Genomic DNA, 12916 nt, shown 5'->3' with positions numbered 1-12916 from the left:
TGATTATATGATCATAAGATCATTGTATGACCACCCTAACAGCAGGGTCAAAACCTAGATTGAGATATTTGCACTTATCTCCATCTAGCCAATCTGTGAGAGACAACCACAATCTAGTCTAGAAAACTAAAAGCATGTAACCTGTGGCTCAACTGATAGCAGGGGTCAAGGGAAAAGCATTCAAGTCACGTCACTGTTTCCACCAATCGTTACACCATTACGCACAAGAAGCCATTGTATGCAGATGCCGAGAAGTGTGTTCTGCCCTGGCTGAACAATTTCTAATCTTGTGATGTGGACTCGATAAGAAGAAGCTGACAGCATACTTGCCTCCAGAATCAAAGAGTTTGTGGCTCAAGTTCCACTTCAGAAATATTAGCACAAAAACCCAGGGTGACATTCCAGTGCAGTCGCGAGAGGTCCAACGAGGTGGTGCCACCTTTTGCTTAGATTTCGAAGTAAGAACTCACCTGCCATCCTGGGTGTACGATTTCAAAGAACAAGCATTCTCCCCGGATCTATCGCTAATAAATCATCTTTATAAAAATAATCATTTTTTTAACACTATTACTACAATTGTGGGAGCTGGCTACATGCCACATGCAGGTTATATAATCAAATACATCATTGGCTTTATAGTTCTTTGAAAGTAACTGATGGTTCGATTATAAATCATTTTTATCTGACACAAACCCAACTGTTTATTTTCTTAAAAAAAAAATTCTTTATTTACTAATCCAAACAATCAGTGCACTCCCACAGCCTGAAGACAAATGTAAAAGTTGGAGAGTCATCTGGATGCTGGCTGGCGTCAGCAGAATGAAGCCCTTAATGGAGACTTAACTTCCTGTCACTGAACAAGTGTGGTTTTCACCAACGGATGTCTACAATGCCTTTGAAGCCATTGTGGAAAGTTAGAGTGAAGTGAGTTAACAGCAAGTGTTGAAATATTTTATTTTAAAACAACCACATCGAAATGTTCTTCATTCATAATTTAGAAAAAAAGTGAGCGAGCTAATAACAATAATTCTAATTCCACCTACTGAATTATTGCATTTTGCCAACTCAAACAAAAGAGCTCAGAAGAGATAAACTGTACTTGGTCAAAAATCTAGTAATCCTGCTCTTCCCTCACCCCCTTCTTTCAGTCTGAAGAAGTGTCTCGACCCAAAACATCACCTATTCCTTCCCTCCATAGATGCTGTCTCAACCGCTGAGTTCCTCCAGCATTTTTTCTACCTTTGATTTTTTTCAGCATCTGCATTTCTTTCTTAAATATATTGATACAAATTAGTCTTTTCCATGATCACCTGGGCTTTTACAGATTGTACAGTGGGCAAAATGTGTAAGACCAGAAGGCCAACGTGCAATTGTCTTACATACATTTTTATCTGTCAAGCAAATTGAGCAAATACTTATTTTGTGTCAACTGTTCCCACCAGTGTAACTCCCCTACTGCATGGCTGAAATATTACACTCTTAAACTACCAATTTATCATTATGTGGATTAATGCTAGACCACCCATCTCAACAACATCAATTTTAAATACTTCTTTATTCCCTCAATCAGTCAACCAATATCTGGTTTGCAAGTCAGTTGGCAGTGATTTTTAACCCAATTCCAGTTTTGATCTTAGAATCCAAGATGTGGAGAGAGCAGCATTGCCACCTTACAAACGAGTTCCCCTTCAGGTGGATGCAAAAAAAACCCAAAAAACTATGGCTCCGTTTTAAAACAATGTTTGGGCATTCTTCTGAACATCCAGGATATTACTTCCTCCTCCAATATCAAAAAGAATCACTTTTTTTTCATTGCTATTTGTAGGACTTTCCTGCAGACAATCTGACTACTACATTTCCTATATTACCAGAAGAATTGTCTTAGTACCACTTTCTGTAAAATGCTTTAGCATATTGAAATGAAATGAAAGTTGCTTACTTCCCTAAATTATTACTTCCCTATTTTCCCCATTTTTGAACAAAAAAAATGTGTTGTGACGCACAAAGATGCCTAAGCAAGGCAATTCTAAATTGCTTACCGTTTATTTTATAAATGCTTTAAATATTACCATGAAGAAAATTAGTACACAGGTTAGAATTTACATTTATTATTTATGCACAAAAACCTCTTGTGCATTGGTTATGAAGATCAATAATGGACTGATGATCAGAAGACAAGGTCTGATCAAAGAATAGGCAGCAATAGTTTAAAAGAAATCCTTTCTTATCTTGAGTATATGCATTCAGTCTGCGCAGACTAAACAAAAGTAGGAATTCAGATAAAATATTCCTACTACTTTTGCTTCAATATCACTCCTACCCGTTGGCAAGCCACTTGTGATAACTAGAGCTGCAAATTAAAGGTTAGCAGACAACACTCTCAGCACAAGTACAGCCAATCTATTTCTGCCAGTATTATAAACACTCAATTCAGTGTCATTTTTATGAATGTTGAACGTACGGAGGCTCACTTTCCAAGAAGCAAACAAGTGCACGCAACAGACATCCTTTCAATGAACTCAGGGGTCAGTCCAGGCACTTTCCATCAGTTCCTCCAATTTGGAGAAAAAACGATTTAAGTCACAATAGTTATGTCTCTGTACCAAATTACTGTCCAAACAGAACAAAAGGTTCTCAAATTATAACTCAAATTTTAATGGTACAAATCTTTGTGAGCAAGATTAGATCTGACCACTATTAATAGCTGTCAGCTTCCCTACATCATCTTGATAATCAAACTGTAAACACATGATAGCCTTCACTAAACTATTCTACTCTTACTTGGGTACAACTTAGATGTACCAGATCATTCTTCAACGTAGAAGAGTGAATTTAAACACCTGTTCAGAGAGGCAAACAAAGACAATTGCTGAAAGTAAAGGGCACAAATAATGCAGGCAACACTTTAAGCTAACAAATTAGTCAAAGTCATTCTGCTGTCCATTTCCTGCTCGTTGTCCAAAGCAAGATTGTCACAGGAAATGATCTCATTAAACTAAACCATAACCTGATTATAATCAAATTAAGGCTGTCAATACCTTGCAGATAAGGTATGATGGTTTATTCCTGTGAATGGTAAATTACCACCCCTAACACTACTGAAGCCAATTGCTTCTAAAATTATTGTCAAATCAAAGATGATCACGATAAAGGCCATAAAATTATGAACAAATGAATAGAAGATCATTAATCAGATAACAGTCCTCGGTATAGACTGAACAGAGGAAAAAGCCCTCAAATACTGATGCAACATACTCATCTGGGTTCTCCCTAGAACTAATAGTCTCTCTCGTACACACATTACAAAGAACATTGCATTCCTATTGACAGTTGATTTCACCTTTCTTTATTTTTAACAATATTAAAAGTTTCAACAAAGTTCATGCTTTCATCAGACGCTGGGAAAGTGCTTAGGAAACCACAGCATAATAACAGGAAGGTCAGGATTAGCTGACTTGTCAGAGTCCAGTCTGTGGAACGCAATCTTAAACTTAGAGCTAATCTGCTCAGTGGTGAAGTCAATAACAACTTCCTCACAGCAATGGTGATGGAAATCTGTAAATCTCAGTCCCCCCCTACCCCCCCCCCCCCCCCCCCCCAAAAAAAATAATTGGGGAAATCAAGTTCATAATCAAATTAACTATTTTGATTAGGTTAGCCAGATGTATTAAAGCTTATAGAACCAAAGCATTTAGATGAAGATTACGCATAGGGGTGCAGGATATAACCAAATGACAGAATAAACAAGAAGACAGTGCATAGCTTTCTCTTGCTTTCACATTCATGTACCATAAGTATTGACCAGTAAAATACAGCACATGCTATGTGCAAAACCTATTTACATCAGTAAAGGTTCATATGTTGTTGACTCTTCAATGATATGGCCAGATCTCCAGATGCTTAGCATAGAGTTTAATTCAGATAAAGGTGAGGTGCTGCATTTTGGCAAGGCAAACCAAGACGGGACTTGAACAGTAAATGATGGGGCCCTGGGGAGTGTTGTTGACCAGAGACCTAGGGATGCAGGTACACGGTTCCATAACAGTGGCGACAAGTAGACAGGGTGGTGAAGGCGGCGTCAGCATCATGTATTAAGTACAAGAATTGGGACTAAATAGTTATGGCTATCCAAGATGGACAGGAAAGGTTTCAAGAATATAGATCAAATGTGGGCAAATAATATCTTAGATGGGCATTTTTGGAAGCATGGACAAGTTGGATTTAAAAGGGACCTTCGGGCTTTTTTTTTTCCTTAGAGGGTGCTGCACAAATGGAATGAGCTCCCAAAGGAAGAAGCAGAGGTAGGTACAGTTATGGCATTTAAAAGACACTTTGATACATCCATGGATAGGAAATATTTGGAAGGATATGGGTCAGGCACAGACACATGGGACGACTCAGATTAGGCAACTTGGTTGGCTAAATTAGCCAAAAAGGGCCTGTTTATGTGATGTAACTATGTTAAATGAGCATGGATTTAAAATACAGTTGGTTGTATTTCCAGGGAAAGAGTTCAATAGCAAGAAGTGTGATAAAAGTTAGAAATGGGCCAAAAGTTATATATGATTTTTAACTGCACGGTTTGCTTTAAAAAGCCAAAAGTCAAAATTGAACTGATAGTTTCTTCAACATTCCTAATCTTCCACATATGGCCAAAGGGTAGAAAAAATGTTCAACCCTTCCTTAGATTTTCTGCTCAGTGTACATCTCTCAATAATTTGCCAATGTTTCTGAATTTATTTGCCTCTTGAATTGCTCTGAAACCAAGTCTTTAATAAGCTTCAATGAATGAAGCTCTGTCACGTGAACTCAATGACTCCATCAATGCTTTTGCATTTCAACCTGCTGTTAATCTTCCAGCCTCAAGACAAGGCTCCTTACAACACAGTAATGGAATTAAGAACAAATGGACATTTGGAATTGGATGTACAACACTAAAAGTCTGACCTCTCATTAATGTATCCAATCTCCCCCCAAAAGTTGTCATCACAAGGTAAACACAAGCGTGCATTAATTAACAGCAACATTTTCTTAACACTCCAAGTTGGAGAGTTGTGGGTTGGCGGTTCAAGATCAGTTCACAATTTTGACTGATACGTCTGACGTGTGACATGGTCCAAGAACACAGGGCTGAATGCGAACTAAAAAATCCAGCCTTCAAACAAAGCTGTGGAGATAAGCCTTCAAGTATTTCTCAAGAGATAACACGTCTACTGTTTTGTCCACATTTCTTAAATCACTCCTTAAAGGAGGAATGAGATCCGATTCTAAATAGTGTGTATATTAATCTGTGCCAGTTATCACAAACTTCTTTTCTTCCTCCATAGCAGAAACAATGAATATACATTTTAATTAAAAAATTGTTTTGCTTTCATGTGGAATTGATACTATCGGAAACACAATAATTGTTACATTATTCTCTGCAAAGAATTCCAACTTTCCAAGGCAATGATAATAAGTGACCCACATAATCCTTTTATGACCTGAGCTATGGATTCCAGTTATCAAGTAAGCAGTCCACTCCATTGTACAATCAAAAGACCATCCCCTTTAAGACGATACTTGAACGAAGGTTAACAGCATTAGTCTATAAATTGGCCTGGGTGGGAACTGCACTCACGTGGAAGTGATGGTTCGGAATCGTTCTTGCCCAGCTGTGTCCCAGATCTGCAACTTAACCTTTTCGCCATTGATTTCCACCGTTCTTATCTTAAAATCCACCCCTATCGTAGTTATGTAGCTGCCTATAGACAAAGGAAAACAGAGTATAATTGCTTAAAATTCACACCAGAAAGATATATCTTTGCATGCTCTGATGCAAAAAGACAAAGCAGAAAATTCAAACTAGTTTAGCCAATGACTTTGTCAGAAGATCAATACAAGCCGAGCAGAGGAATTAGACTCATTAACTTCTAGAGTAAACTGCTTCCCGACAGTAACCGGGTTTTCACTCAAACATGATGTATAAACATTAGCATTCCTTTCCCGTTAAAAGCACAACATTCAAAATAACAAGTTGGATTTTTACACAAAGTGCAACAGATGTTGTATGTAGGAAGGAACGGCAGATGCTGGTTTAAACCAAAGATAGACACAAAAAGCTGGAGTAACTCAGCGGGACAGGCAGCATCTCTGGAGAGAAGGAATGGGAAGAAGTAGCCTGAGATCCTCGACCCGAAACGTAATTCAGTTTTGGGTTCGAGACTTCAGATTTCTTCAGTCCATTCTTTCTCTATAGAGATGCTGCCTGTCACGCTGAGTTACTCCAGCTTTGTGTGTCTATCTACAGATGTTGTAAATTTGAAAGAATAATGGAAAGTGCTGGAAATACATAAAAAGCAGCATTTGAGGTGAGAGAAACTACACTGAAAGGCAGTGACCTTTCATTGAGAGATCATTGCTGTGAAAATGTAACTGATTCTTTCTCATATTGGCCCGACTTTAAATAATGTAACATTTTATGCTTTTATAAACAGCTTGCCGTTTATAAACCAGGTCAAAACAATGCCTTACAGTGGCCTCAACCAAGCAGAAATGCAATTGTTGCAGTGGGCATCACACACATGTGCATCAAAGGGCAGAGGAGAAAAGCATTGCTTAGTCCATAACATTTCTTGTAAACCATTGCTCTCGGAAAGTATAGCTAATATGTCATTGAAAATACCAACAGTGTAAAACTTTAGGCTGGGTAAAGTTACAACTACCATGTAGCACGTTGCCATGCGACAGTTTTGAAAAATATTTCAGCACTGACAAATTGAGACAAGAAATCACCAAAAATATCTGCATAAGCATCAAGTCAGTATGGAAGAAAAGGGGAAAGCAGATCATATGAAGAGTGTTCAAGAAGGAACTGCAGATGCTGGAAGATCGAAGGTACACAAAAATGCTGGAGAAACTCAGCGGGTGCAGCAGGATCTATGGAGCGAAGGACATAGGCGACGTTTCGGGTCGAAACCCTTCTTCAGACTGATGGGGGGTGGGGGGGAGAGGGAAGGAAAAAGGGAGGAGGAGGAGCCCGAGGGCGGGGGGGGAATGGGAGGAGACAGCTCGAGGGTTAAGGAAGGGGAGGAGACAGCAAGGGCTAGCAAAACTGGGAGTAATAAAACAACCAAATCATCTGCTTTAGTGATGATGTTAAGAATATGAAGAGTCATGTTTTAACAGATCCATGGATAAGAAAGGTTTCGAGGGATATGGGCCAAACACAGGCAATGGGACTAGCTTAGATGGGGCATCTTGGTTGGCAAGTGCCTATTCTCATGCTGTATGACTCGGTGTTACCTCCATAATTCTCTGGATAATGACAAATGCATTCTTGTGGGACAAAGGGAAAGAAGGGCGTTAAACAGGTGCAGGGCAAAAGGCATGATCCGCAGTGGTGCCATTCAACTGGCACACAAAACCTAAAAGGAGCCTATCATTATATTCAACATACTGATTTGTAAAAGCACCAATGAGAGAACAGTGCAGGAAACATGTACTGACATCCAACTGCATCCTTTCTATGTAGCTAATTTGTGAGGAACTAATGTATCTTTAAGAGACTGTTCACAATATCAAAGGATGTTATACAATTGCAACTCTTAGAATGAGAGCATCAGTCTATCTTGAGGTCCAGCAGTGCCCTGAAGATTCAAAAGAATAGAGATGCAATACGATGTCACAAGCACTATGAATAATCTGAAGAAGGGATTCGACCCGAAACATCACCCATTCCTTCTCTCCAGACATGCTGCCTGTTCTGCTGAGTTACTCCAGCTTTTTGTGTCTATTTTCGGTGTAAACCAGCATCTTAATTTCCTTCTTACGCACTATGAATAGCTATTGTGTACAATTAATCAAATTAACTCACAGTACCGAAGCTTAAATGCTGCATAAACTGCTCCCTAAGGGCTCATCATCCAGCATCTATTTCTCATTACTGACCAGTGTATTTTATAAACCAAAACCACTGTTAAATGCCTTTCATTACAATAGTGAGCACATTTCAAATGTACAGTTCACACTCCCAAAACTGTCTGAACAGTTAAGAATTTGATGCAATCATCTTGTGATGGGAGGATTGGAGAAGAATTAGAATTAGTGCATTGATCTGAAATTGATGAAAGTGGTAAATTATGACAGATTGGGATAACACACCTGGAAAGTAATGCAAGAAACAAATATGAAAAGAAAAAAACAAAGAACCTACGTTCACAGGGACACTATAATTTTCTGAACAATATTAAGCTCAACGATGTTGGATAATAATTTATAACCTGAGGAAATCTCAAAGTGCTCTGTAACAAATAAAACACCTCTTACTTTTATAGTGTAGTCACTGTTGTAATATAGAAAACAAAAAAAATTCACACATCAGGATCACATAAATAACAAAGTAATAAAACAACCAAATCATCTGCTTTAGTGATGATGTTAAGTAATTATTTTCTATGAGTTAAAAGGAAGATGTCTCCCTACTACATCTGAATAAAAGACAAAGGAAAAAACCTGAAGAAACTGCAAATTGAAAATTCCTATCCTCACGGGAATGAAGCACTGCATATTAAACGATGAAAACAAGAATCCAATTGTGCTTACCTGAAAATGTGTTATCTGCAAATCGTAGTAAGAGGCTACTTTTCCCTACACCTGTAAAACAGAACAGAAGAATAGAGATGCATCCTTGATCAAAAGCACATTTTACAGAATTAAAAGCAACCACACTCCTGTGATCTCTCCAAGTGGAAATCGATAATGTAATTTGCACTTGCATTTGGCTGCAAATCTAAATGCACTAGAACTGAAAACATCTATATGCATGTATACAATATGCATATAATCAAATACAAAATATTTTAAAAATGGTCATGAATAGCCATGGACAAAAGCAATGCAGATCAGCTACAGACTGATAGGCTGCATCTGTTATATACTATTCAAATTAAAATAAAATGCATCTCAAAGTACAATATCACTGACTGGTTTGAACTCTGAAATATATATTTTTAATTGTAAGATTAGAACATAAGTTAATTACCTCAATTACAAAAATTATGCCCACCAACAAAACAATATTGTCATATTGTCATAAATCTCAAAAAATGACAAATCAGATTGTCATAAATCACAAAAAATAACTAGGTTTTAATGGTTACGTATTCAATCCTATGATTGTTCACACAAGAAAAATGATTTACTTGTCAGAGGACGTCATACCATATGCTCCCAATGACATATGTGGGAACGTGAGTTTTCAACCACACCAACCCAGGCTAGGAACAAGGAATGGCACTGATAAAATGGACTCCACGCACAACTGTAATCTGTGCAAGGAGAATGGATGCAAGGAGGACTTTAAATGATGTAATAGTAAAGAGGGAAGGGCAAGAGTTGGCAATTCAAACGGAGGACCAAAAAAGGAGTAACCCTTCCCAACTAAAAGATGTGGAAATATGGTTGAAGTTAGAAATTGCACTTTGGAGCCACGGGTAAAATGAATACTCAAAGATACGAGGACACAAGGAAACAGAGATGCTGGTTTACCAAATGAATAGTGCAGGAGTAACTCAGCAGGGCAGGCTGCATCTTTGGAAAATACGAATAGGCGATGTTTTGGGTCAGGACTCTTTTTTACACTGAATGTGGTGATTGGTGGTCAGGGGGAGAAAGCTGGAAGTGATAGGTGGATACAGGCAAAGGGGGTTTTGATTCACAGATGACTGGACAAAGGCCAGAAATGAAAAGACAATGTGTGATCTGGATAGAAGAGGTACAAATTGTGAAGCCAGAGGAAGGATATAGGTGGAAAGAGATAAATGATTGCATATTCAGGTGGGGCACACAAAAGTGAGGCATGAAAATATATGAAGCAGCTAAAAAGAAGATAAATTAATGTCATGTTGGAGATTCAAGTCAGCTGCCTAAGTAAGTATTTTCACCCAAACATATATGGAACAAAGTGAATTAACAGCAGCCATACATTTACATGGTTGTTATCAATGGGGAATAGAACAGAGATGGCTGCAAAAGAGCCAGGAATGGAAACAAAATATTCACAGTTTTAAGGAAAAATTTAGAAGTAATCATCTAATCATAGATGAAATGGCTACAATTATAAGGAAGGATTACATGAGTGGACACCGTGGGTAGAAATAATAAATAATGAATTGAGATAATAGTGGAGGTTGTACATACCCTTTGTATGTAGATTGGATGTTTAATACAAAAAAAAAGGACGGTTAATGTGAGATTTTAATGTCCATATCATTTGAGATGAAACAAAACAGGTCACGACAAAGGCAGTGAATCAAAGATTCTAAATTGACGTAGGTTGATTATTTTAGATGAAGAATAAATTAGTAAAACTAAACTGAATTTGGAGAAGTAAAACAATCTCAGACATACATGGACGAGATTGAAAAATCAGGGAGACAAAGAGGGTTGACCTATCAAATCTAGATGAGTGACAAGGTGCAGAGATTAAGATAAGGAGAAAAAAGGAAGTTTATAATCAGGCGCCAACCAGAAAACTGGACGTGCAAGTGCTAGAGTGTAATTAAAATGGTGATTAAAAACAGAAGGAGTGGTGAAAATACTGGCTCATAAAAACCATTAAACTCCAAAAGATAAATTATTAGAGACCAAGCGGAAACTAGTAGGTAGGCAATAATGGTTGGAGATAGAGGATGTGGGCAAAGTTCTTAATGAAGATGCAAGAGACAATATATGCTGAAAGCTGGAGAAAAACACCCCCAAAAAAATCAAAAAAATCAAACTGTACCCAGTACCCAAAAATGAATTTGAAAAATAGACAATTGACAGAACAATAGAGCAGAAGGTTATGCTTGCATTACATAAAGTATAGCTAAACCTTAGCCTACTAAAATACATGCTGCCCTGGTCACCATTCCACAGAAAGGTGGTTGCACTGGAGGGGCATAGAGATGATTTATGGCGACGTTGCCAGGACTGGAACAATTTTGCTAATAGTAAACACTGGATGAGCTATACTTGTTTTCTTTCAAACAGAGGCAGCTGATGGGAGACTTAATTGAGGTACACAAAATTATGAGGGGCCATAATGGCCTTTCCATTTACTTGTGTAAGAAGGAACTGCAGATGCTGGTTTAAACCAAAGATAGACATAAAAAGCTGGAGTAACTCAGCGGGACAGGCAGCATCTCTGGAAGGAAGGAATGGGTGACGTTTCGGGTGAAGAAGGGTCTCGACACGAAACGTCATTCATTCCTTCTCTCCAGAGATGCTGCCTGCCCTGCTGAGTTACTCCAGCTTTTAGTGTCTTTCCATTTACTTTGTCTCTTAGTGGAGAGTTCACATTCAATTTTTTGGAGGGGTGTAGCAGGGAGGAGTTGGATGTTGAACTCACAGTCAGAAAGGTTCATAGAGGCTATAAGCCTCATCACATTTAAACAACTGTTGGATGTGCGGTTGAATAAGAGTGAGCTAAAGGCCATGGACCTGGCATTGCAAGATGGGAATCAGGCTGGAGAACTCATTTAAAGCCAGCACAGACATGATGGGCTGAAAGCCTATTTTGCATTTCACACAAGAACATTCAAAATAATTCTCTACGTCTATTTTCTGCAGAACTGACAGACCACATTGGATTTAATAATGAGTATTGAGTCAGATCGAGCTAAGAGCCTAACAATGCTTGAACATTAGTCATCATAACACGAGTTAACGTTCCCAACATATTTGTAGCACCTGCCGCCCTGAGGGGGGTTTGATTCATTCTGCCCACCCGCTTCTCTGCTCTAATTATAAAAACACAATAAAAACACTTTTCATAATTGCATCCTACTTCTAATTTTACCACATCACACAAAGGGGTTCCCAGGTTTAAAAATATAGTTGTCAGAACTTAATGCAGTGTTAGAAAGGGAAAAACATTAAGCCACTAAGATTTTAGATTGAGACAAGATTAGCTTCAATGCAATGAGGCAGACTGTCCAGGGAAAAATGTGCACATTTGCTAATGGGCAGGATGACAGACGACCAGTGGGAGGTGTTGCAAAGAATTAAATGTGATACATTGGCAATTCATCTGGAGATGAGAACGTCACTTATCATATCATAAAGTCATGAGGCATGGAAACAAGGCCTTTGGCACAATGAGTCAATGCCAACCATCTACCACCCATTGAGATCAATTCTACATTCCCATCCATTCCCCTCGAGGCAATTCGGTTGCCAATTAATCTACCAATTTACACATCCTTCCAGTCTGGGTGGAAACTGGAACATGCTTGATGACAGAAAATAGTCATGGAGGACTAAATTGGTCAGGAGCAACACAAAATAAGAGGAAAGTGTTTAAAACATCCAAAATCTAGCAGAAATTCTAGCCACTTGGAGAGCCAAAGTGAAAAAAAGTAAAAAGGACAGGAAGAAACATAAAGGAGAGAACAGGAATCATATTAGGGGGGACGGGTAGCCAGAACCACTTAAAAATGATAATAGGAATATTGCAAATAAAAATGAGCAAACAGGTTAAATAACTACTTTGAACAGTGTATTCCAGGTGGAAGAAGTCAGAAATAAACATCTTGAATAAACTGACACGAAAATCAGTGCAAGTGAAGAAACAGCAATCAGAGATGTTAAACAGACCCTTTGGTCTACCAAAATCCTGCTGACTTTCATCCACCCAAATAGACTAATCCAAACATTCCCACTAACTCCCACATACACCAGATTCAATTTAATGGTCAATGAACCTACTGATCTACATGTCCTTCAGAAGTGGATGGCAACTGAGCACTTGGTGGAAACCCACAAGGTGAAGGGGAGAATGTATAAATTCTACTCGGGCAGCAATGGATATAAAAAAAATTAAACCCTGGTGACTGGAGCAATGTGACCAGAAAGCGTAAAGGTGGCAAGCAGAAATTCTGTTTGACAGGAGGCC

At 38.4% G+C, this 12916-nt stretch overlaps 1 protein-coding gene across 1 annotated transcript in view; it reads right to left on the bottom strand.

The window, feature by feature from the left end:
• rab35b (RAB35, member RAS oncogene family b) overlaps window positions 1-12916 on the bottom strand; it is a 50803-nt gene that overhangs the window by 22370 nt on the left and 15517 nt on the right. Inside the window, exons 2-3 of the mRNA XM_055656018.1 lie at window positions 8584-8634; window positions 5621-5744 (exon numbers count right to left, since the gene is read on the bottom strand). Coding sequence (XP_055511993.1) covers window positions 5621-5744; window positions 8584-8634 — 175 coding nt within the window. The remainder of the gene's footprint in view (window positions 1-5620; window positions 5745-8583; window positions 8635-12916) is intronic.

The sequence above is a fragment of the Leucoraja erinacea genome, chromosome 25 (genome assembly GCF_028641065.1).
Source record: "Leucoraja erinacea ecotype New England chromosome 25, Leri_hhj_1, whole genome shotgun sequence".
Taxonomy (NCBI): Eukaryota; Metazoa; Chordata; class Chondrichthyes; order Rajiformes; family Rajidae; genus Leucoraja; species Leucoraja erinaceus.
This window is presented reverse-complemented; position numbering and strand designations above follow the sequence as displayed.